This window comes from Macrosteles quadrilineatus, unplaced genomic scaffold (genome assembly GCF_028750875.1).
Source record: "Macrosteles quadrilineatus isolate MER2022 unplaced genomic scaffold, UCM_ALF_1.0 Scaffold_1__1_contigs__length_201487025, whole genome shotgun sequence".
NCBI lineage: Eukaryota > Metazoa > Arthropoda > Insecta > Hemiptera > Cicadellidae > Macrosteles > Macrosteles quadrilineatus.
The window spans coordinates 38,862,907-38,889,835 of record NW_026542594.1 but is presented as its reverse complement, the minus strand read 5'-3'; the positions used below and the strand labels follow the sequence as shown (position 1 = coordinate 38,889,835).

Below are 26,929 nucleotides of genomic sequence, written 5' to 3'. Positions count from 1 at the left end.
GTATTTTAGGCCTTGGCCTTACCTAGACCTAAGTTACTGTACAAATTAAATTGGCCAACTTATCAATCCTAATGCCTTAAGTATAAATAAATAAATCTGAAACCTCAAAATAGGCAATCTGTTTTAGAGGAAGTATTTTTCTGCATACAAATTAGGCCTAGGCTTAAGCTACTAAGTTAGGCGGCTTGCTTAGTTCTTACTGAACCAGTAGTTTATTTAGCTTAGGGCAACTTCCGGATGAAAATAGTGTTCAATATATAGGCTAGTAAGTAGGACTAACTTACTGGTTTATTACAAGGCAAATGGAATACCATACTCTGTTGTAATACCTTGTTAATTTTGAAATATTACTAAGTTATGTGGGTTATATTTTACGTCAGTCACTAACTTAAGTTTAGGTAAGCTCACCTCAAGAATAAGTTAACTTAATTTAGGCTAGCCTAGGCCTAACTTATTCTACCTCAACCAGGTTACAATTACCGGTATTAACTTATAAAAGAAATAGCCTAGCCTATTTGAAATTCATTTTCATTTTAAACTGAATTGGGGTACACTTCCGTATCTGTTGTCAAAAACAACTGAATGAATATATAACGATCGATATTTTCATTCGGTTGTTTTTGACGACAGATACGAAAGTCTACCCCTGTATTTTCTCTTAGTCTTTTGTATTTTAGTTGTTGTCTGCTTCCTTTACCAACCAAAGATTAGGCCTAACTAATCTTGATACATACCGGTATTTAACTTAGACCAGAGAAAGGTATGCATGAATTTAACTAAAAGTAGTTTTCTCTCCATTGTTTCAGTTGATAACTCTGCAGCTTTGGTGGAAGTTATTATTTGGTAGCAGTGAATAATTTACCTACCAATTCTCCCGAGTGACGAAGTGGCTGTCTAGCAGCCTGTATGCTGGGAAGGAGGAATAAATTTTTCTTTTGCAATCTGCATCTGAAGCCAGCTATCTTGCGTACAGTAAGTTTTTTTTGTTTATTTACAATCAGACATTAATAATAGGTAGACTTACATATATTTCAATTAGGTTTTCTCAAAGTTAAAATAAGTTATACCTACAGTAGGTATTACAAAGTTTCAATCTTATCAATTTTTCTGTTTGATTCGCCATAAAATTTCTTGCTGTGACCTTGTATTAACTTATGTGATGTTGGGGATTTTTAAGTATTTCTTTTTTGCCATAACGGGCACAGTTCCGCAGAGAACCTGCGATATATCATCGGATGAATAACATTATATATCAATAATTATCCGATTTAATACATCGTTCCCTATGTTTTTTCACTGTGTAAACATCAAATTGAGTTATGATTTGCAGATTTGGTGATCTGGTTTTTCAATATTAATATCGAATTGGATATATATACCGTCCGATAATATATCGCAGGTTCTCTTAGGAACTGTAGGTAAGTTAGGCCCTACTGCCAAAACACAACCTAATTCATGATACTATTGGGTATTAACGTAGCCTAAGGTTCATCACACAGTTAAGAGAGTGTCTCTTTTTTGTGACCCACTTATATAGGAAGTCTTTGATTTACACTATATAAATATTCCGGCAGTGCTAACTTATGTAAAAGAAAACTGTATTAGCCTAGTTGAATTTTTTTAAACGCACACATAGGCCTATACACACACCAAACTACATCCGACCGTTGCACTCATTTCAGTCAGTGCTCACTCCAATATTTGTCCGTTTAAGTGACTGAGGATTACTTTTGCCACTACCTAGGTAAAAATTTTCAATTTTCAGATTTAGATTTAGCTTTAACAAGGCTACTCAAAAGAAGCAAAGACCATAAAAATATAAAATTGAATTCACTAACAATTTCATATGTGTACCTAGTTGTAGGCTATCCTGGGTGTTGATCAGGAAAATGAAAATATACAAATTCTAGTGCTAATACTAATCTCTTATTATATAGAGGCAGTACCGGTACGCAAGAACACTAGGATCGTGCTGTAATGTAAATATATGTTGTTGCTACTATAATCAAGAATTGGCTTCGCCCAGCAAAGTTTAGGATTGATGCAAGGTAAATTTATTGTGTTATTTATAATTTAGGTAAAAGAAAAGATTGCTCATCTAATTACCATCTAATATAGAACTTAAATTTTATTATAGGTAATTAACAGAGTAGGCCTACATCTAACTACTGTGATGTTTTCTTTTCCAATTGTGAATTTTCAGTGACAGGCTAAGCAAATGAGCAAAACTTAATTTGCGGTTTAATCTATCTCTTTTTTCTTTATTGTCAAAAACTCAATGCCTTATCGACAAATTTAATTATAAATCATAATAATAATAATAATAAATCTTTATTTGTCGTAAAAATACAATACGTAAAGTAAAGTAGGTACAGTTATAGTAAAAAAATAGGTCTTAAAAGTGTCTTGAACCAAGGGGTCTCCAGCCTACAGCCTGCGGGCTACATCCGGCCCTCGTGCAGTTTTATTCCAGCCAGCAGAAAGCCAGCATACGTTTTTGAAAATTATTATTTTTTATAGCAAACACCAATGATATTCTCCCACGATTGCGTAAACACGTGTGGTCAGGTGGTCTCAGCTATACCGTGATCATCTCCCGTGATTTCGCCAAGACTCATGAGCATATTATACTGCAGTCTCGACGGTGCCGTGATTGTCTTTTGCAATCCCAGCAACACCCGTCATTGTTGACCGTGATTTCCTTGAGGTGTAAAAAGAGAACGTTGTCAATGAATGCAGGCTCAGCCATGGGATATTTATTTACCTCGCGGCTCATACCATAATTAAGAGCAATTAACTGTCTTTTCCCCATTCAACAAAATTTGTGTACAATTCCCTGTCTCCAAGTTGGCAGGCTAACCTATTTAAATAGGAACATAGTAAAAGTCTCTCACTTGCTAATTTTTTCTCAATAGGCCTAGGGGAATATTAGCAGTAGTCAAGTAGCGGCAGATTAATTTAAATATCCTATATTTTAAATTGATCCTAATTGGCAGAACTACAAATTGAAATCTTAAACTAGCTGACATTTTAAGTGTCATATTATATAGCCTATTCTCACTAAAAAATCATTGCACTTTTTGTCAAAGATTTAGCTTAGAATGCGATTACTTCTTAACTGCACATCTTTCGTTAGAATTAGAGGCATTTATAATTTTATTTTATGAACAGAACTATATTTTAGATTATTAAAAAATGGAAACTGATGTAGTTTACTTGTTTATGGATAGATTTTGATAAAATTTGGCAAACTTATTTACTTTATCCTATACTATTGACGCATGCTCAAAAAAACTTTTTACCTTCTCCATAGCAGCAAACCTAAGCTCTTGTTAAATCTAATCTTCATTTGATTTTTATCTTATATATATTTTTTTTATTATCAGCAAGTTAGGTTAGCTTATGACAGTTTAATTTTATAATAGAATGCTCTCATTTTGTCCGTAGTAAGCCTTAATTCGATTTTTTCACTATCAGCAAGTTTGGTTAATTAGGTTAGGTTATGACAGTTTAATTTTATAATAGAATGCTCTCATTTCGTCCGTATCACAAAAAGCCTTTACCTTGTGACAAACGACAACTACAATCGCATCGATAGTAGATGATGTTGTGATTCGATAGAGTAACGAACAATTAACGTTAGTCGCTAAATCGGTGGCGTTTTTAGACGAAAAAGTGTTCACCGAGGAAAAAAAGGTTGGAGGCCCCTTGTCTAACATATTATATTTTATCTATAGCTGTCTTGCTGTCTTAGAAAATAACTCTGTTGAACCTCTTTTACAGGAACAATAGAAAAATCAAGGAGGCCATTTGGGAGATGAAGAAGACCAGAATATTTTTTTTGTAAATTGTACATATCTTTTTTATATTTGTGTTTAAATAATTTTTAATTAAACTTATTTTATCATACAAACAAAATTTTTTCTTTAAAATGTTTTCCTTGAATGCAATTTTGTTTTAAACAAATATGTTTGTGATACTTTTATTAACGTTTTGTCAAATAAGAAATATATATATATTTACATTTTTGGGTAACTTTTACAAACTACCTATAACTTCAGAATAATAAGTCAAATCAACGTAAGAACAGTATAGAGGTCTGAACTGCTATTATTTTAATCGCCATGAAATTTGAAATGTGAAAAATGCAACCTAATTCTTCTAAACATATTTTACCAATAAATTTATGAGACATTTATTTGATATTCAATTTAATATTTATTTAATGTCAAATTAAGTGAGGTTGAACCTAAATTGACCATTTATTTGATATCAAATGAATGTTCGTGAATATCAATTTAATATTCGAATGTCAAAAATGTTATATCAATATTTATCACCATCATATTTAAAATGTGAATGTAAATTCAATCATATTCTCTTTATCATATTTTACCAATAAATTTATGAATGTCAAATTTGATGTTTATTTTATATTCAATTTGAATATTTATTTGATGTAAAATTGAGTGACGTTTGAACCTAAATTGAACGTTTATTTGATATCAAATGAATGTTCGTGAATATCAATTTGATATTCAAATGTCAAAAATTTGATAGCTATTTGATATCAAATAAATATTCGGTGCTATGTGGGTATATATTAGTAACCAAGATGTGACATTAAAAAATACTTGAAAACAACTGCCCAACAAACAGCTAATTTCTACTAAAACTAACTTTATTTTCTATCAGTTAGTTTTTCAACTAACTAATAACTTCTATCAGTTACTTTTTAAACTAACTAACTTATAACTTCTATCAGTTACTTTTTACGGGACTAACTTATAACTTCTAACTAGTTAGAATTTTTTACTAACTTTCCCAACTATGAAATGCATTACTTATCAGGTGACAGCAAAGGAAAATTGGGGGCTCTCATTGCTCCACTCTGTATAAGTTAAACAAAGTTTAAAGGGTTTGTATTCATTGGTTAAACCAAGTTACCAGTAAGTGAATCTGAAAGATAAGTGTATATAAGCAGGGCCGGATTTCCCAATAGGCCCGGTAGGCCCGGGCCTATGGGCGCAAGCTCCCAGAGGGCGCACGGCCGAGAGGAAAAATATTTTTTAATATCTAAAAATAAAATAAATAGCCATAGCTTAACATATTTTGCGAGTTGATAAAAAAGAACTCTTGCCAATAAAGCATTATAATTATATTACTGTTACAACATTACACATCAATTTCGTTACAACATTGGTAACGAACATTGGTTATACAGGAGTAGGCTGTAGGGATGTTGTCAAGCGCCCGAGCGGTACTCATCGTATTGCCACTGTAATCTTTGCACTGCCACTATGCTGGCTCGGCGCTACTGATCGGAGTGATTGGGGGCGCATGCGTACTAGACACCATATTACCACAGACAATATAATACTTTAATGGTTAAAGTATTATATTGTTTGTGATATTACCGTTTACCACCCTCACCTCACAAAAAATAGTAGTTTACGCAACGATTGCGTTAAGTGAGTCTTTACGACACGAGTAGAAAATTTAAGGCACGAGCCTTGGCGAGTGCCTTAAAAACTTCTACGAGTGTCGTAAAGACTATTAACGCGAGTTGCGTACACTACTTTACCTACGACCGTTTTTTAATTACTATCAATCTGGATTTAATTACTAACAATAACTACTGATAACTTTTTAGAGAGGTTATGTTTTCGTGTATTGTCATTGCCACTGAAAGTGATGCAACGACTTGTTGTATAATCAGCTGATTTCCTGTAATTACGTGTTTGTTAAACTTCGTTAAATATTACATTGCTAGCAGCATTCTTACCATAAATAATATTGTATCAGGTACAATTTGGCAAATATTTAATTTGTTTTTGGACTTCCACCAACTTAATTAAGAATACGCGAGTATCAACATGAACAAGTCGGATCAACAATTAAATTGGTCAACTGATCAGCTGATCAGCTGATTAGTTGACGTTCGAAGCATTACAATTTTAATTCTTTTCTCTCAATACTTGAACCTCATTGGTCCGTTACCTGTGTGGATATGAGAAAACTATGCGGATATGAAATGAAACTATGCGGATATGAAAGTAAACAGCTGTAAAGTGAAACTTTTCAATTCTAAGAACTGGACTGAAATGGCTACTTTAAAAAACGGTCGTAGGTAAAAATCATTAACTAATCTTTTGATCAGTTTACCTGCAGGGTCAAGTTAAAATATATAATACGTTTTGTTGAATACCTATTAAAAATACGATAAGTTTATCTTGTCTTTTATAAGTTTATCTTTATCAATTTATCTAAAATTCAATAACGAATAAATATTTATCTGAGTTTGCAACAGGTTTTAGAAAAATTAAATCCCCTCCAAAGAAATCATTAATGGTGTCATTTTCTCCTCAGCTTAGACCTGAGGATAATTATGGTCGGCGGGACTATTGCTTTGTTTTGCTTTGCAAATATAATCTGGATGCAGTACTTCCATAGATTAACCATAAACTCAAGTCGACTTTTTATCACATTGTTAATTCTAATCTAAATATAGTTTTTAATGTCTAGTTCATATATGTTGGTGACACTGGAAGTTACTTTTCACGTAATTTTGTTTCTATTATTTTATGGATAGTTCTATGTTGTGTGTTTTAATTTCTTGTAATATAACCTGGGGAAGACCTACTGTTTATGATTACATCGTTTTATTTTGAACAAACAAGGTTTAAATAACTTAAATAAAAAGAATTGTTTTCAGCTAATCCCTAAGGATGACAAATCTACTAAAGTAGTAGGCCTACGTTTAATCTATGGTATCACGTACTGTTATGGCGTTCATGTTTTGGGGCCTGAAATTGGAATCAATGGATATGCTTTTTTGCAGGAATGCTCTGTGGTTTGGATTGTTTTGTTTCAGTCCCACAAGCGTGAGCATTTGCCAAAAGTATAAAACTGACAAAAGTGTTTAAGACGGCATTTTGTTAAGGCTAACCAAGACAATTCTTCAAAAAACTTGCAATTATAAAATTCCGACGAGGAGTGGTGTTCAAGCAATTAACATAGGCCTATAAATAGGAATCATATAGTTTTAATAAAGGTTTGTAGGAAAGAAACTGTGACCAGACTAGGGGGCGGAAAAATTATTTGGGCCTAGGGGCGCCAAAATGCTAAATCCGGCCCTGTATATAAGCTATTTACTTAAGAGAGGAAAGGAAGTACAGTAGACTAATAAAAATGAATGAAAATTAAAGTAATGAATTTTCTCACCTGGGTGATGATTTTAAAAGATGGATAAAGAAGTTCAGATAAGGATTCCTGTGCTATTACTTCAAAGATTGATGGTTTGGCTTGGAGAGATGATGTTATATGAGCAGCATTTTCTGCCATTGTTCATTAATTGTTCAAATTTATTATATTTTAGCCTATTATTCATTTAATGAATGTTTACTTTTAGATAAAAGTTGGCCAAACCTGAAACAAATGATGTTTTGTACTGTACTGGATGGTACAAACAATGCACATCTATGTTTACTCGTGCCATGGTATCAGGGCCGCCCCGAGGGCAGGGCGAGCGGGGCGACCGCCCTGGGCGCCGCAGCTAGGGGGGCGCCGCGGCTTTGGAAGGTAAAAATTTAACAACGTTATCGGCGAACCGCAAACAAATATTTTACCGGAAACTCGCAAACATGTAATCAATGACAATGACTATAAAAAAGGCAATCTATATAGCTTTCGCTTTATTCATATTATTTATTATACAACGCGTACTATTACTACTTATACGTCTGGCATGTGACTTAAAAATTGGCAATACTGCAAGTCCAAGACACTCACTGCGTATTCACGACGCCCCACATACACTTGCTTGTTTCTAACCTCAAAGCTTAACAAACTCTCGTCAACTCATAGTCGTTTTGTGATGTCCGTTGTCAGTCGTAGCATAGATAAAACATAGTATGTTTTATCTTTGGTCGTAGATTCAATGTTTTTAGTAATTTAGTTCAGTTTAGTTGTTACATTTATAAAGAATACTATGCAAAACGTTCGATATCGATATATCAGATGTTGGGTCTAATGACGGTTGACGCAAACCCCCCAAATACCTTTTTTGGGGAGGGGCGAAAATTTAAATCTCGCCCCGGGGGTCTATTACCCTCGGGGCGGCCCTGCATGGTATTGTGTTGACTGCCAAGTGAAATAGTGCTTAAAACCTTGTAAACTGAAGTTTGTGCATTGCAGTGCAAAGTGATGTCAATTCTGGACGCAGATGCCTTGGAGTTGGAATATCGATTAATGATTGATGCTATCTAACATTAACACTTTAAAAGCTCTAAACCTATTTTTTATAGTTTCTGTTATTTATTTTAAGGTTATGTCTTTTATAATACACCTATTTATATATTAACTTCACATGTCCATATTTAACTAAAATAAAAGCAAAATACCCCCGCTGCAGCAAACCTGCAGACTAAGCGAATTTCAACTTGTCTGATTACATTTTTACTAAAATATTTCCATAAATGGCAAATATTTACCGTATTTACACTGGGATATGATGTAATTTTTATATGTCTACTTACAGTATTTTTAACGCTGAATCCAAAAATGCAATCAGTTTTGGTCGGAGAGATTCCTAAGTGGCGGTAGCGGCTGTAAAACGAAGGTTAGGATTACGAATCTAAAAAGGAAAATTTAGCGGTATTGAAGGTAATGGTAATATGGCGTGGTCTGGACGGGTCCGTACTGAGTGAAGAGTGAGGAGTGAGGACTGAGTGAGAAGAGCAAACAACTGTTTATACTTGATCTAATGCGGAATGAAATCAAATCAATTCGTTTTGAAACCAAATGATCAGTTCTTATTTAGGCATGTGAGGAAGGTAGGTCGGGTTTTGTGCGGATTCGTGACTGTATTAAGTGTTTTGAAGTGAGGTTAGATTAGGAAGGTAAAGGTTAGGTTCATTATAACCTAACCTTTAACTTACCTAATCTAACCTCACTTCAAAGGACTTAATATAGTCACGAATCCTTCCTCACATGCCTTTTCTGACATAAAATGTGATTTAAACTTTAATATTAAGGTTGGGTTGGGTTAGGTTGGATTAGATTAGATTATGGTTACATCATTTATTAGTTGCTGATACATTAAATTATGCACTGTGGGACGTTTTCACTTTTAGACACAGACACAATGGGATTATGTACTATGGGATTATGCACTATGGCACGTTCATTACCAGACGTTGAGGCATTAGTCAATGGTTGAGGATTGGAATGAGGACGATGATCATGTCGGCAGTGGCCTAGCTTCTATTACTGATATTTTACGTGAATAAATTCTATTTTGTTTTATAATTTATGTTCATGTGATTAATAGTTTATGTATGGTAGTTGATTTATTGTATTTTATAAACAGCACCAAAGTGCATTTTCTTTTTCCTACAGTTACCTAACAATGTACATGTAACAATGTACATGTTCTCTCACTGATTTGAGAAAGCAAAGTGGCCAATTCGCTCATCAGTGAGACAATGTCTCACTCCAGATTTGCAGCATGAAGGCACGAAATAGTGAGCGCGTAACATGCAGGCAACGTCGTATGCGTGCGAAATACGTTGGCAGCACTGGCTGGTCAGCTGGTCAGCTGTTGTACTGTTGTATTTGTCACTTCACATTAAATGTTATATTAAAAGTTCACTTCTGTGTAAAAATAGGTTGGTTATGTTTCTTCACAAATTTATTTGTTTTATGGTAACTGTAGGAAAAGTATAATGTGCAACTCGAGTTCAAAGTACAATTGCCTCACTCGAGAAACCATTCCTCACTCGCCTACGGCTCGTGAGTAAGGATTTCTCTCGAGTGAGTAAATTGCTCACTTTTCTCACTAGTTGCACAAATAACTATTTCATCTAGTTATTGCATATTGTACGGTAACTCTGATTTTGCTCTCATGGCGTCGTCTGTGGTTTTTTCTGTTTAGTATAGAATGTAAACAACTGACAGCTGTTTCCACTCCACAAAACTTCCACCCCTTTTAGTTTAGTCGCCACTAGATTTTGGACTTGTCCATACCACAAATATGTTAATAAATCAACAAAACTGAAGCTTAATATTAATTATATAACTGTACGGCCACTTAGGAATCTCTCCGACCAAAACTAATTGCATTTTTGGATTCAGCGTTAAAAATACTGTAACTTAAGTAGACATATAAAAATTACATAACATCCCAGTGTAAATAGGGTAAATAATTACCGTTTTATTGTATAGTATTATAAAATTGACGCTATCTATCCCTATCACAGTCAAAGATATAGAAGACAAGTATCAAGTAAGTAAGTAAGTAGGCATGTCAGGGTGGTGGGCCAAGTTTTATGCGAAATCGTGACTTTATTAGTGTTTTGAAGTTAGGTTAGATGAGGAAGGTAAAGTTTAGGTTAGGGCCTATAATGAATTGATTTGTTAGTGTATGTTACCTACAGACTGTTTTTGTAAAATTAATACCCTGATAATTACTGTAAAGTACTATTTCAAAAATGCAACCTATTCGATTCATTAACCTAAACATTAACTTAGCCTACATTAGGCTACCTTATCAAACCTACCTCCAAAAGACTTAATGCAGTCACGAATTTGCATAAAGCCTGACCGTCACCCCTAACATGCCTTTTCTGACATCAAAAGAAGTTTGCTAACTGCTCTAGAGGTTTGGTTAGGTTATGTTAGGAAAGCACCATTTTATTATGTAATTCCTAAACTGCTAAATATAAATCATTAATAAGAATAAAATACTGGTAACAATAATAAATTAGCCAAATAATAAATTGGTACAGTTACCAAACATAAAAATGCCAATGTTAAAATTTAAAACACAAAAAATTTGCCTAACTTAAGCCCATTAGGGTTAGGTTTGTTACTTGAGACTAGCTTTGATGGGCAGCTTAAAACGGCTAGTCCCATCACAATATTGGTGTGAACCTGGCAATAACTCCAGCCATAAGTAGTGCGGCAGTGCGCGCGCCCGAAAAAATCTATTGCTGGCCGTTTTGCGGCAAAATACGGCCGCATAACATGAAACCGATGATGTCACCAGATAGAGGACAGTTTAACGGACACAACAGTATCAATATCATGTACCTGGGGGATAAGAAAGGGGGGGTAAAGTCAGCAATAAGTAGTGGGCGCGCCCGAAAAAATCTATTGCCGGCTGTTTTGTGGCAAAATACGACCGCGTAACATATTACCGATGATGTCACCCGATAGAGGACACTTTGACGGACACGACAGTATCAATATCGGCTGCACTTTACTTGACGTCCTACACTCATTTGAATGAAAATATCGATCGATATATCGATTAATCGATTGCTTCATTCGATATATCGTTTGAACCAAACGATATATCGAATGAAACAATCGAATGAAAATATTGAATCGAAAAAACAATCGAATGAGTGTAGGACGTCAAGTAAAGTGCAGCCTCAATATCATGTACCTAGGGGATAAGAAAGGGGGGGTAAAGTCAGCAATAAGTAGTGGGCACGCCCGAAAAAATCTATTGCCGGCCGTTTTGCGGCAAAATACGACCACGTAACATGAAGCCGATAATGTCACCAGATAGAGGACACTTTAACGGACACAACAGTATCAATATCATGTACCTGGGGGATAAGAAAGGGGGGGCCAGCAATAGATTTTTTCGGGCGCGCCCACTACTTATTGCTGACTTTACCCCCCTTTCTTATCCCCCAGTTACATGATATTGATACTGTCATGTCCGTTAAAGTGTCCTCTATCTGGTGACATCATCGGTAACATGTTACGCGGCCGTATTTGCCGCAAATCGGCCAGCAATAGATTTTTTCGGGCGCGCGCACTACTTATGGCTGGAGTTATTGCCAGGTTCACACAAGTCATCACAATAACTTATATTTGTGATTGTGTTTAGTTATTAAGGGTGAAACATATCATTTGATATACTTACTTACTTCAGTAAATTCCATTAGATGTAAGTAAATACTTAAGCCTGCCCAAAAACAGTGAATTATGAACTGTTTGATTTTTACTCCATGTCACCACACTATAGACTAGGGTAGAGTTTTAATTGGTACTATCATAGATAAAACATATGGTACTATGCTGTGTTAAAGGTTAAATAGTGTCTTGCTGTTTGTTTTGATAAAACCTCGCATCCTCCTGACTAAATCAGTGGCCTCTATTGCTGGTGGGCTATGTTTTATCTATGGTATAAAGGTGCAATCTAAATCTAACCTAGAAAAGAAGACATAGTTATTGAATAAACAAAAAACAAAACCCCTGGATGTAGTAACACATATTACATTATACGTCATACAGTTGACAGACAGGGTCTGACTTACGGGAGGTATGAATGAGGCATCGATGACATCATAGTTTAGTTCAAAATTCTTCTGTGAACAGCGCTGTAGTAGAGAGCACTTTGGCTATAATGAAGGTTTACTAATCGAAAAATAGGTTCTGTTCATAAAATAAAACTAGAAAAATGGCTCAGTTTCAATTTTATAATATTTTTATTATAAAATTAAACTGTCAAAACCAAACCAAACCAGCCAAACTTGCTGACAATGAAAAATCTTAGACAAAAAGTTAGTGCTACCGGCGGGATTCGTAAAACTGGTATCTTCAGTTTATTAGCCCGGCTTTCTATCCATAAGACTACCGAGGCCGATGGCTCCACACTGTATCGTTGCGGTAATTGTGCTCCTTCAGCTAATAAGAAGCCTCCAAACGTCATCGTAAGCTCATCCATACCTCCCTTGAGTAAAAACCTGACAGACAGACTTGACGCATGGTGGTAAACAACAGACGACAACGTCCTAGCGGCGACAGCAGGGTAGGATCATTGACTATATAACACTACTGTAGTGTTATATAGTCAATGGGGGAGGCCTTCTTTTAGGCAACCTTTCATCTAGGTACCATTTCACTTAAATCACATATCAAGTTGGTACCGACAACTCAAATCGGTCAGCTAGGTCCCGGCCCCTCCCTTCTGGGGGAAGGGCGTGGCTTCGCCGTGGTCACGTGTTTCGCGGTGCGGTCGCTTACCCTCTACACTTCTGAAAATTCCCGCGACTTCTTTGAACTACCTCTACTCCACCCAAATTTCAGCCATCCTTCGTCTCGTTTCTTGTTCTGTTCCGCGTTTCTTCTTCTTCTCTTCTAGATCTGCTGCTGCTCTAGCTCTGCTCTAGTCTAGTAAGTTTGAGGTTGGATTTTGGAGAATTTATTGTTTGTCAATTTCAATTGTCAAATTGTCATACAAATTTGTATTTTAGGTGTGTATTTTCAATTTAGGCCTAAGTTACAACAACAACTACTACAGTTTAAAGAACCATTTTTGTCATCACAAAATTAAAAGGTGTAACTTATTGACATGGACATGGTAAGCTGCTAAGCCCATTTCACCTGGATGGATGGTTTTGCCTGTAACTGGTATTAGTGTGGTGGCTTAGAGACAATATCGGCAAGGATCGTGACCTGATGGATTAAAGCTGCAGCTTTTGCACATTTCTTCCATACCCTAAATACAAACAATTTATGGGGGGGTGCCCGATTTTTAGGTCCGCCATCTTGAAATACGACGCCATCTTTGTTTTCTTTAGAGGAATTGAACTATTCATAGAAAATGGCCTAAAATCACCCAAAAGGACACATTTACGCCATTTTGTATATAACATGTTTTGTTCACAATTAAATTTGCTATAAAATGAGATAAAAACCTTTTCGATAACTTAAATAGTCTTGAAGATATAAACTGTTAAAGTTGAAAATTTGATATATTCCTCTAAGCTACATGTAGTTTTTGCTATATATCACCCAAACGGTCAACGGTACGTATCTGTTATTATTATATATTTTATTTGTAATTAAATTTGCTACAAAATGAGATGAAAATCTCTAAATAACCTTAAGTAGTTCGGAAGGTATAAAGCGTTAAAGTTATAAGCTTGTTTAATTTCTGTATGCAATAGGTCGGTGTTTCTTAAAAGTCCCCGCGCTTTGTTTTTTCTGCACGTATTGCGTCAGAAGACTGCAGATTCACACATCAATACTGGACCTAAAATAGTACTTTTTAAAGTACTTCTTGACTTTTTTCGCCCAAGGGGGGTCGGGCCACAAGGAGTAAGTTGAAAATCTTAAATAAAAGCATAGGCCATGATGCATATTAAATTAAAGAGATTTACCTGTAGAACGCGTTACCACAAACTGCACTTTAAAAGGACAAGTGGGTCAAAAGTTATACAATTTTATAGTTTTGCTTATTTATTTATTAATGGTCAACACCATTTCATCTCATCTTGATGAAGCTTGGAAAGTTCCCTAGGGGTCTTAAAAATGGTAATGTGCTACCAATTTTCAAGGAAGGTGACCCATTTGTCAAAAGTTATCGTCCAGTGGTGGTACAACCTACATTGGCTAATATATTTCCAGCAATTCTACTTCATGGACTCTCTTTTTCTTTGAACAATGTCATCGTGTCCTATCAACATGGCTTCAATAAAGGGCGAACTACCTTGACCAATTTGGTTCCGTACCAGGATGACATAATGCAAGCCTTTTCTCGTAACCATAAGGTCGATTCTGTCAATTTGGACCTATCCAAGGCTTTCTACCGTGTAAGTCACACTTATCTCGTGGCAAAGCTTGGTGGATTGGGATCACTGAATCATACTTGTATGATTTGAGGACTATTTGTGGAATCACTTTTTAACAATGAAATTTGCTGGAGCGAAGTCTTGTAAGATTGAAGCTTTTTTTGGTGTACCTCAAGGATCTATCTCTACTGGGACCAATTTTATATTCAATATTCAGTAATATACAGTGTGTAAAAAATGTCTCCCCCCCCCTATTTATTTTTTTTATTTTTTAAAATAATGAAATATCGTTTGGGGAGTGATAGTAACATAACGTGAAGTTTCTTTTGACATAGTTAAAATTTTTGAATTCCCCCCCTAAATGGGGGGTAAGGGGGGTAACTCAAAATTTTTAAATGTAAACCCCTAGCTTGTGACACCTCATTTGAAAGAGCATTAAAAAACTAGGTAAATGGTGAAAACTAGAAATTTCTATCTAATTTCTAACCGGAATTACAGCCAAAAACGCTCAAAATTACAATATTTTTGGGAAACTCAAAATTGTAATTATTGCATACACCCTTTGAGTGACCCCTCATTTGAAAGAGCAATAAAAATCAGGCTTATGTTATTAAATTAAAAAACTGTTACTTCCTACAGCCAAAAATTTCTTAGAGCTAATAAATTATTATTTTAATAAAATCTTTTATTTCTTTATTATTGCAAAAGAGCAAAATAACATCTTTTGAAAAAAAGTGAAAATGAAATGTATTGGTTATCCACAACAGAGCAAGTACAAACTAAAAATTTAAGGTTATTACAATAAGAAATTTTCGTGAACATGAGTTTGTTTCATTAGATGACCTTTGCTCAGCCGGTTTTCCCTGTTTGCCCTGGCATGGGTTTCCTCAACTCATTCTGTCAATGAGCTGTTACCGACAGGTCTAGGTCAGTACTGCAGCATAAATTCAATTTCTATTTAATAATAACAATTATGTAACTATTTGATAACTGTAAAGACTTTTTTGTTCATTAAAATTCTCTAAGGTTAATAATTAATTGTTAGTTTGTTGCTATTTAGTTAGTCAGGTTTTTTAATTTAGTTTCTTTATTCAATAGTTAGTTTTTTGTTAAAAGTTTATTAGAAATTTTTAATAATGGCTCGAAGCAAAGACGATAAGGTGGAAATGGTTTTAACTTTTGGTGCCTCGAATGAAAACTACCACGAGACAGAAAGGAGATTCAACGAAGCACATCCTGATCGACCAGTGTGTCGAAAATATTTGAGGGAACTAATTGGCAAGTTCAGACGAACTGGATCCGTAGCTAATGCTCCAAAATCAGGCCGAACATCTTTAGACGAAGAAACACAATTTGAAGTTGTGGCAGAATTTGTAGAGGATCCTCAGCAGTCGACTCGATCAGTTGCTACACTGTGTGACTTATCCCATCAAACAGTTCGAAATATTTTAAAGAAAAATAAATTTCACGCTTATAAATTTAAACTTGTCCATGCATTAAACGACGATGATCCAGACCGTCGACTTCAATTTTGCGAAGAAATGGAAGAACTAATCAAAGCTAATCCACATTTCGTGTATAATGTAGCTTTTTCAGACGAATGCACTTTTTTTGTTAATGGAACTGTCAATAAACATAACTGCAGATACTGGGATACTGCAAACCCCCATGTTTACCGAGAATCCTCAACGCAGTACCCAGAAAAATTAAATGTATGGGCTGGGATGTTGGGTAATCATATCCTAGGACCATTTTTCATCGATGGCAACCTCAATGGAGAACATTATTTGCAAATGCTTCAAGAGTCGGTTTTTCCAGCCATAGTGGAAGTTATTGCACAACATCCACATGAGTTTGATGAAGATATTGTTCACTTCCAGCAGGATGGCGCTCCCCCTCATTTTCATCGACAGGTCCGAGCATTTCTAAATACACAACTGAATGGTCAGTGGATTGGCAGGCGTGGCCGGATAGAATGGCCAGCACGGTCCCCCGATCTAACACCTTTGGATTTTTTTCTATGGGGGTTTATTAAATCGACAATTTATAAAACTCCCGTACAGAATATTGAAGACTTGAGACACAGGATTGTTGAAGCCTGCAGAAAAATCACTGAGGAAACATTCCATAACGTGAGGGAAGAGTTCACGTCTCGTTTATTTTACTGTCAGGAAGTAGGAGGACTTCAGTTTGAACATTTGCTGTGAATTTATTTGGTGAACACAACATCGCTACTGTTATTTCGCACTTAAGGTTAGTTTGTTTGTAAAAATCATAAAAAACCATCTAATTACCTGTTAGAAATTATTAATCCTTATCATTGGCCTGATTTTTATTTAATCTTTCAAATGAGGGATCACTCAAAGGGTGTATGCAATAATTACATTTTTGAGTTTCCCAAAAATATCGTATTTTGAGCGTTTTTGGCTGTAATTCCGGTTAGAAATTAGATAGAAATTTCTAGTTTTCACCATTTACCTAGTTTTTTAATGCTCTTTCAAATGAGGTGTCACAAGCTAGGGGTTTACATTTAAAAATTTTGAGTTACCCCCCTTACCCCCCATTTAGGGGGGGAATTCAAACATTTTAACTATGTCAAAAGAAACTTCACGTTATGTTACTATCACTCCCCAAACGATATTTCATTATTTTAAAAAATAAAAAAAATAAATAGGGGGGGGGAGACATTTTTTACACACTGTATGACGTTGTCAAAGATTCTTGACAACCGGGTTCATTCGCTCCTATTCCTCTGATAAGACCACCATTTTGAGAGAGGTGCCTCAGGGCTCTGTTTTAGGACCTATCCTATTCCTGCTCTTCATTAACACCCTTCCATCTTGCATATCAACCGCCAAACCAACACTATTTTCTGATGACACCTCACTCTCCATTTCCAGCCTCACCATCGAAAGCTTGGAGCTCACTACCTTTCGGGAAACAAGTAGTTAATCGAGTGGTTTGATTCCAACTTTCTCTCCGTCAACGCCGAAAAAACCCAACTTTTGCACTTTTATATTTCAAAGAGACTCTCTAATGGATTCAGCCTAATTCTGGATGACACAGTTCATCCAACTAACAGTGTTAGGTTTCTGGGACTGACACTGTATAAACATTTTGATTTCTCAGATCACATTAAGCAGGTTTCAACAAAAGTCAGTTCTGGAATTTTTGTTCTACGTAGTTTAAAGAACACATCTACCTTCGAAATTCTAATATCCGTATATTACGGACTAATATATCCTCATTTAGCGTATGATATAGCCTATTCCTATAGCGTATGCTATACCTATATGAGACTATGAAATTTAAAAAAATAAATTTCTATTTAAATTCCAAAAGTGGGCTGTGCGAACAATTTTATCTCTGCCCAAACGAAAATCATGTAAAAAGTTTTCTCAGAATCGAAATGCCTCCAGCAGGACATCAATGGAATTTCAATGTGGTTTATGCAAAATGGAATGCTTTTGAATGAATTAAAGTGGATGATAGTTCCATTCAACAGGACCTCAACAACCTCTCTTTTAAACTATTCAATAAATGGGAATGCACTTGTTAGATCCACCTCGGTCAACGACCTTGGAGTATCAATTACATCATATCTCAACCCTGATGATCAAGATAACAGGTTAACAAGGAAAGCAAACTCAGACCTTGGTTTCATTCTGAGATTATCCAGAAATGGGTTCTCTGTGTGGGTTGTGCTCTCCTTGTTGGAATATAGTTCTCCTGTATGGTCCCAATTTATACAGTTGGTCGTTCACAGGACATCGAAAGAGTGCAGCTCTTGTTTTAGAATCGTAGGACTTCGTCTGGGATACCCATTCAGGGTTTTACCCATTTGAGGATCTTCGACAGCATCTTCGGCTAAACCACTTGAGTTCTCGAAGGCGTATTACTGACCTGGTTTTCCTGAGGAAGAATCTCATTGCAGAACTTGACTCTCCTGATCTGCTGAGCAGGGTAAATTATCGCTGCTCCAGACCATCCTGATCTCAGGACCTATTTGAAAGGGGATATCATTCTACAGCATATGCCTACAACAGCACGCTACCAGGACTACATCGTTTGGGAAACAGTATTCCTAAAATTCTCGAATTTTTCTCCTCAAGTTTTATTACTTTTAGGAAAGGCTGCTTGCTTGTTTCTCATAATCCTTGGTGGTCCATAATACAGTAGAGTGGTCCTATGATCCAGTTTGTTATTGCATTTCTTGTTTGCTTTCATATTTATTAAAATGTTGATGCATGTTGATAGAATTTTTAAATATCATCACTTTAAACCGATCAATTTATGGAATTCCAGGTTTATTGACATCTTTTTTATTCAATTCTTGATAAGTTTGTTATACATTTATTCTTGTTGATCATTGTTTTGCTTGTTAAAACTATTGTTTAATATGTATGATCCTTGTTGTTAAGTTCCGTTACGTATGTTATATGTTATGCAATGAGATGAAATGGTGTAGACCGTTAATTAATAAATAAATAAGCAAAACTATAAAATTGTATAACTTTTGACCCACTTGTCCTTTTAAAGTGCAGTTTGTGGTAACGCGTTCTACAGGAAAATCTCTTTAATGTGATATCTATCATGGCCTATGCTTTTATTTAAGATTTTCAACTTACTCCTTGTGGGCCGACCCCCCTTGGGTGAAAAAAGTCAAGAAGTACTTTAAAAAGTACTATTTTAGGTCCAGTATTGATGTGTGAATCTGCAGTCTTCTGACGCAATACGTGCAGAAAAAACAAAGCGCGGGGACTTTTAAGAAACACCGACCTATTGCATACAGAAATTAAAGAAGCTTATAACTTTAACGGTTTATATCTTCCGAACTATTTAAGTTAATTTAGAGATTTTCATCTCATTTTGTAGCAAATTTAATTACAAATAAAATATATGATAATAACAGATACGTACCGTTGACCAGGGGTGCCCAGAGGGGGGGTACTGTGGCGCGTTTGCGCCACAGGAATTTTTGGGGGGGGACTTTTTTGAGGGGATTTTGGGGGGGGATGTTTTTTGCTAGCTGTCATAATGAATGAATAATTTTGTATAAGCAGCCCGAAAAAGTGTTTCTAAGTAGCTCACTATCAACACCAATAACATTTTGCCATTCGTAATTAAGATTTGCTTCTAAGAATGGTAAAAACGCACCTTGTAAGACAATCCTTAATATACCAGTGTCAGTGTCGAATTTTATTTGCTACATATGTTTTGGTGGTTCTTTACCTCCACCACACAAAACACGAATCGATTACAGATAGGCCTATCAATTCACGCGTATATATTGCCGTCGTCAGAACTGGAAGTAAACTGAATCAGGTTCAGGTTATGACGGACAGACGTGGTCTCTGGATTGTCGTCTGCATTGTCACCAGCTGATATAGGACTATTGTAGTGACTGAGAAGAGTGTTAAAAGTATAATTGGATTCATAATTAATTGAGTGTTTTCACTCAAAAATTTTGCGCTGTCCCTAGTTTTATGTATTTATATATTTCAAACTCCTCAAAGTATTTAATAAATTTCCTTTCGTGCAGTACTGTAGAATTTCGAGACCATAATTTATATCCAGCAGATAAATTGGTTATTATTGTCAATAATTTTAAATGGAAAACTCAATTATGAATCCCATTATATTTTCAACACTCCTCCGTCACTACAACTAGTCCAATATCAGCTTTTGATAACACAGACGACAATCCAGAGACCACGTCTTTCCGTCATAACCTGATTCAGTTTACTTCCAGTCCTGCCTGCGGCAATATACTCACGTGAATTGATAGGCCTATCTGTTATCGTTTCGTGTTTTGTGTATAAACAGATTGTCTGACAAGATGCGTTTCTACCATTATTAGTCATAAAAGGCAATCCTGGGGCTATCAAAATTAATTATAAGATTACTTCGTCACAAAAACCTTTTGTGGGCATTTTGCCTGGCAATTTTTGTAGAGTAAAATCGAGTTTTTGGAGTGTGTTGTTTGGAGTGGCGGTGTTTGTAGAGCCAGGGAGTGGCGAGCAACAAGTCTGTCTTATTTCGTGACTGCCTATAATTTTGAAAAAAAAAACTTTGCCAAAGTATTATTAATGCATTTTTAAAGCGGTTTGATTTCTTAAAATTCTTCTCTGAGATTCTTTCTCTGTAAAATTTAACGCCACCTAATATATTGTACAGTTACAATACTGTGTTGGAGTAGAGTAATTCACCTAGTACAGTATATTGTTGTACGTTTTGAAGACGTTATTGCAGTACTGAGCACATGTTAGCTGACAATAGAGATTCTGAAATGTAAATTGAAACACTTCTAATTCGTCCATTAGTTAGATATACCTGATGAAGTATTGTTAAATGTTGTTAACGTTTCCTATTAAACATTTAATTTTTATTATCAGCAAGTTTGTTTTTCTTTACCTCAAGTTTACTAAATACTAAATTGGAATGCTCGTCTTATGAGGTAATGGGAAAATTTTCAGATAAATTGGTGGGGGGGGAGGGTAGGTTTAAATAGACGGCAGCATAAATTGGGGGGGAGAACTACTCCTTTGGCTTGGGGGGGGCGGGGGTTGCGCCTCTGGGTTTGGGGGGGATGGGCACCTCTGCCGTTGACCGTTTGGGTGATATATAGCAAAAACTATATGTAGCTTAGAGGAATATATCAAATTTTCAACTTTAACAGTTTATATCTTCAAGACTATTTAAGTTATCGAAAAGGTTTTTATCTCATTTTATAGCAAATTTAATTGTGAACAAAACATGTTGTATACAAAATGGCGTAAATGTGTCCTTTTGGGTGATTTTAGGCAATTTTCTATGAATAGTTCAATTCCTCTAAAGAAAACAAAGATGGCGTCGTATTTCAAGATGGCGGACCTAAAAATCGGGCACCCCCCCATAAATTGTTTGTATTTAGGGTATGGAAGAAATGTGCAAAAGCTGCAGCTTTAATCCATCAGGTCACGATCATTTTGCTAAGCCACCACACTATATGTAAGTTTGCTATTTTGTTTTGCTTGGCTTGCTGTTTTGTTTTTATGCATGGTTTGCTGTGTGAGTTTGCATTTTGTTATTTATTATTTGGAATGATTTTATTTATTTATTTTAGCAGTTAAGTTACTTAATGTATGAGACAATGCCTATTGTACATTTTGTATTGAATGGCAAATAAAGCTTTTGAATCTTTTGAGTCATTAGAATGTTAACGTTTCAAGCAAATTCAAATTAGTTTCTGGTAGCCTATAAAATAAATTGGGGGTACAGTTTCCTGGGCTTCGTTAATATTGATTGAAACTATCAAATTGAAAATATTGATTAATAAGCGATATTTAAAATATATTTATTTTAAAATTAAACTGCACTTTATGCCTTACGTCCTACACTATAATTCGAATAAACATATCGATCGATCGATAAATCGATTATTTCATTCAATATATCAAGTTTGGTTAGTAAAGTTAACCTAACCTAACTTAGCTAACCGAATGAATCAATAAGTTTACATCAAATAGGCCAAGTCTATCCATTAGTTGCATACTGCGCTTTTAGTTGGATTTTTATACTCATAGAAAATTATGACTATTAGTTTTAATATAACTTCCGGTACTAGACTATTGATCGATTTTGAGCAACAAGTGCTCTAGTTTTTTTTATATTTTTATTTTTAAAGATTTTTGTATGACAGTTTTAGTTTACCATTTGAGTTTTTAGCATTATATAGCATAGCCTATACGTATTTGATACTCTCAGCAGCTGGAGTAGTGTGATTTTTTCTTTGATTATTGTGGCTTTACGTGACAGGTGGAGGTGGATGGCTATAACTTACAAGGTTACATGGTAGCCTACACATTAAATTCATAATGATTTGCCTATTTCGGTAGACTGGCTTTTTCGTAGGCCTACGCTTCATTGCTCTTTACAATTTCAAGAGATCTTTTGTTCAAGGCGTCAATGGGCAACTAAACTTAACCTAAGTTTATCGCCATTCTACCGCATTATAACCCACCCTACAGGGCCCGGATTTTGTAGTAGCAAATGCGCAACTAACCTACCGCCAGGGCAACGGCCATCAAAACATTTTTATGTGTGATAATAAACCTTGTAGGTTAGTCTAAACTTAGTTGATACTACTAAGAAAATAACTTAGCCATCTTAAAGACATCAAGTAATTAAGTAGGCCCATTTTATTGGTCGTTGAATAATCACTGATTACTATAGACTTCGTCTGAGACACATTAACTCACGGTATATAGGCTACTTAAGATCAATAGCGATATAGGCCTATTATCACAGTCGCATTTTTTATGCATAGCCTATCAAATATATAGGCTCTATCACAGACGTTAAAATAAATAATAAGTATAGTTGTGCAGTTAAATAGATCAGGGGTAATAGTACTTGTTGTAATATGTAGTTCTACTTCATCAAATCCATTTCAATGCATCAAGCAAAAGAGCTGTAACCCATGAATAGCCTAGGCTAGTCTAATAATATTTTAAGACATTTTTATTTTATGATAAGTTATTAAAAACATTAGGCTACACTAAGCTAATGAAATCTTCCCATAAACTTAGCCTACTCGGCTTTTAATTTTTGCTTCGATTTTGACTGCCCTACCCGTCAATGAGGTTAAGGGTATAAGTTAGGCCTAACCTATACAAAATCCTGCCTTAATCTGAATGGGAAAACATTATTATTTGCAGATGATACAACGATGCTGTCCAGAACCTTTAGGATTATTACAGTTGTGTGGCATTTGGATCATTGCTGGCCAATCTTAAAGGATCTTAAGCTACGTTTCCATTCCTGCAAATTTGTGCCGGCACAAATCTCCAAATTTGTAGGAATGGAAACATCCTGGCTCAAGTCCCTGCACAAATTTGTGCCCGCCGACTGCGCGACAAAACATGTGCCCGAGCCGCGGGCACATGTGCCTGCAACTCGCGCATGCGCAAGTCCTCCAAACTACCGCATGCTCATAAATGACAGGTAATCATAACCTCAAATTTCGTTGAGTCCGTTGGAGGAAATTTTCGAAGCCACTTTGTACGCGCAAATCTCTCATCAATTGATTAAATGCACCTTCCAATGCTCTTTTAGCCAAAAAACTTCTTATCCACTATCTAGGTAGTTTTCTTCTAAGTTCATTGTATGCACCAGCCATAAATAAAAAAGCAGAGGCTGTTATGTCATCCATGGTGATTTGTAGAACACAATATAATCAAAATCAGCCACCGAACCTCACCACATCACAATAAAAGAGAACACTGCCTTGTCTGCCAGTTGTAGTCGCGGGACTTGTGCCTGCGACTTGTAGGAATGGAAATGTAGCTTAAGGGTACTCACGGCGTAGTGCTTGATATCCTGACCCTAGAAAAGATGACGTGCAGTCAGTGGTGGATCTAGAACAGTCACAAGGGGGGGGACCAGGGTGTCTGAGAGGTTCGGGCGTACCCCCTCCCTCCCCAAAAATTTGTTTAAACTAAGTCTTCAAAAATGGCAGTTTTATACCATTTCTTTGTCCTAAGTTAGTGTGACAAATTATTTTACACAATTTGTATGCACTACTGTATTACATGCAGTCAAAAATATATGACATGTATTTCCAAACTGCGGCTGCCCCCCCCCCCCCTCTAGATCCGCCACTGGGGTGCAGGAGTACTATACCAGAAGAGCACAAAATATAGACTTTTCCTGCTGTCGTCTCAAACGTACCTAGAATAGCTATCCTCGTTCTACTATTAACTACAACTCATAACTGCCTACTCATTTGCAGGAGATGGATGCACCCTCCTTCAGAAGGCGCTGAAAGGAATACTAATTATAGGCCGCTGTAGGCCTACTCCGTAAAAGAACTTAAGGAAGAGCACCTAGTGAGATAAGTGTATGTCTGCCATATCATCCGTTAAACAGCCAGGTTTTTGAAGGTATAGTTTATTGTAAATATTATATATAGAGTTATTTATTAAATCACTTAACAATTTACTAGCTTCTGTGCCCGTGCTTCGCAACGGGAAGATGAACTATACCGCCTAATCCAAACAGTTGTTAAGTAGTCCGAATTTATGAACAAAAGCCACCAAATGTTGGCCTACTGTATAAAAACAATTATGACCAACATTGTAATTGCCCTACTGTTTACGTTAAAATAAATCAATAACATAATATTCATTTTCATATTTGAGTTGTTTTGTCTCAAGATCAATGAACCAACTATAAAAGGTATAAAATTACCTCAGTACTGCCAGATTGATCCTGTTTAGTCCTTATATACGGGTTTTAAGGACTTAAGTCCTCATCATGAGATCTTGTACAAGAACATTTAACACTGTAACTTCAAAAGGGTCATCAAGAGTTTAAATGCGAAACACGGACATATACTATTTACAGTCATAGACGTTTTATGAACAAAACGAGTAGGCTTACTAACAAAAACTTACAATGTCCAACCCCAACCTCGTGCGCACAGTTGCAGATGAGGGTCATGACTGCGATGCGGAAGATGGTTGGGCAGTGGACTGTGTACAGCTCGGCTCCTTGTTCATCAGCTGTTCTTGTTTTTTTATTAGAGTATCATACAGAGCGTTAGACTGTAAACTGATTTTGTCGTTTAATAATGTGTTAGCTTGAATTTTGATTGTTTCATAAATTTCAAATTCTTCTAAAGCATCCATTCCTGTATATTGCTTTTACAATCAAAATAAACTACGCCATGGTTGGTCCCCAGGTACTTATTTCAATTCAGGAAATTAAAGCCTTTACAACTATTATTCAACAAAAACTTCTTTGCACTAACTTGATCAGGGAAATATAGGCCTAGACAAATTATAAAAGGTTTAATTTACCTGTTGCTGATCCTGTTAAAACTGTTAACAGGGGCAGGCCAAGACCATAAAGCACTTCATCCAAAAATAAAATTATTGCGCACCCAATACAGTTGTTTTCTTGAAGTTACAAGTTCAGGCGTCCGATAAAAGCCTGTAGCTTCCCAATTAGATCCTCCTCAGGAAGATATCTATTTCTTGCCACATTAACAAGAGTTATTCTTCTAGCAAGAGGTTAACATGTGTCTTTAACAAGATATGAAAGCCCCTCAAAGATCGAGTTTGTGTCGCACGTTTGTAGGCGGAATAAACCAGTTAAAAACTTTTAGTTAAGGGTACCTATGGTAATTTATTGTAAAATAAGACCTTTTTATTTGAAACTACCAACTACACCAACCCACATAATTTGGTACCCCTGAGTATTTTAAAATTGTGACTTTCTTTACCAAGATTAAAATGTTTGTTTCAGGAAGAAAGATGTAGCCCCAGCTCTGGATAAAAATATTATGGTGAAGGTTGGCCGCTGTACAGGGCAGCTATAGTTATTATTATATGTTGCCTTTTATTGTTATGTACTGTTTTTTATACTTTACCAATAAACCTTATATTTAATCAAGAGCAGTTAATTTTGTTAAAATTCTTACCAGTAAACTTCTCTGTAATTTGTAAAGAAAACATGTAAAAATGATTATATATTTTATTTTGCAAACTATTTTGACAGTTTTATAGATAAAATATTCTTTTTTTAGATATATTTTTTTATTGTTCTTGTTCGTACAGGTCTCAGATAACTATACATAAAGATAAAATGATATTTATATTTATATTATATATGCGAGTGCCAATCTTAAGAAGCAAAGTTAATATATAGCTAGTAAAATAAAATAATGTTGGTGTTTAATGACTAATGAGTGTACTGTAAAAATGAAATAAGTAATTCAAAAGTTGAAACAAAAACTCTATTTAGCCAACCCAATAAAATCACTCAAGAATTTTCCTCTGAATAAATGTTTGAACTTCATAGTCTAGAGGTGTTAGGTTAATGAGACATAAGACTGCTTAAGGGTGTTGCTCAACGTGTAATGAACAAAATTAAATTAAGAAAAACAACAAAAGTAAAGCAAAAGAAAACTTTGAAAAGGCAAAGATCAACAATAATAAGATAAATAAATTTACAACGCTATAATTTACAAGAAAAGAAAATCAATTAAAAATTTAAAAGAATGAGTTACTGACAAACTATATGACTTGTTTGTTTTACAAAACTTTAGTTATATATTTTATTCTTTTTACATACTGTTTATTGTACCAGAAGCACACACTCCGAAACTCTCGATCTTCTTGGTCCAGTGGCCCGTGGTGAACTCCTCGATTTGTTTCTTCAGGTCCTCCAGCTCCGAGGCTCCTCACCCCTCCATTTTCTTCATTAGCCCTTCTCATCAGCTGATTGGGTGTTTGACTTATAGGTTAACGATGTTTCTTGGAAGTCAGCCCTACCGGTCATCGCCTAGCTCACGT

At 35.5% G+C, this 26,929-nt stretch overlaps 1 protein-coding gene and 2 long non-coding RNA genes across 9 annotated transcripts in view; 2 read left to right on the top strand and 1 right to left on the bottom strand.

The window, feature by feature from the left end:
- The window catches only part of LOC128982795 (peroxisome assembly protein 12), a 115,092-nt gene extending 102,828 nt beyond the window's left edge, over window positions 1-12,264 (bottom strand). The window contains exons 1-3 of one of the 7 annotated variants that reach the window (XM_054401805.1): window positions 11,943-12,262; window positions 8,538-8,607; window positions 7,225-7,428 (exon numbers count right to left, since the gene is read on the bottom strand). In XM_054401805.1, coding sequence (XP_054257780.1) covers window positions 7,225-7,344 — 120 coding nt within the window. In that variant the 5' untranslated portion in view covers window positions 7,345-7,428; window positions 8,538-8,607; window positions 11,943-12,262. Of the gene's footprint in view, window positions 1-7,224; window positions 7,429-8,537; window positions 8,608-10,559; window positions 10,758-11,091; window positions 11,241-11,938 lie in introns of those variants that run through there. The other 6 variants (XM_054401809.1, XM_054401803.1, XM_054401802.1 and 3 more) reach the window with 6 other exon arrangements.
- A 944-nt stretch (window positions 12,265-13,208) lies between these two features.
- Window positions 13,209-26,929, top strand: part of LOC128982786 (uncharacterized) — a 60,286-nt gene continuing 46,565 nt past the window's right edge. The window contains exon 1 of the long non-coding RNA XR_008489731.1: window positions 13,209-13,271. This is a non-coding gene — a long non-coding RNA (uncharacterized LOC128982786). The remainder of the gene's footprint in view (window positions 13,272-26,929) is intronic.
- LOC128982787 (uncharacterized) lies at window positions 21,445-26,024 on the top strand. Its single transcript, XR_008489733.1, has 3 exons — window positions 21,445-21,581; window positions 24,364-24,514; window positions 25,881-26,024. It is a non-coding gene; the product is annotated as an uncharacterized LOC128982787 (long non-coding RNA).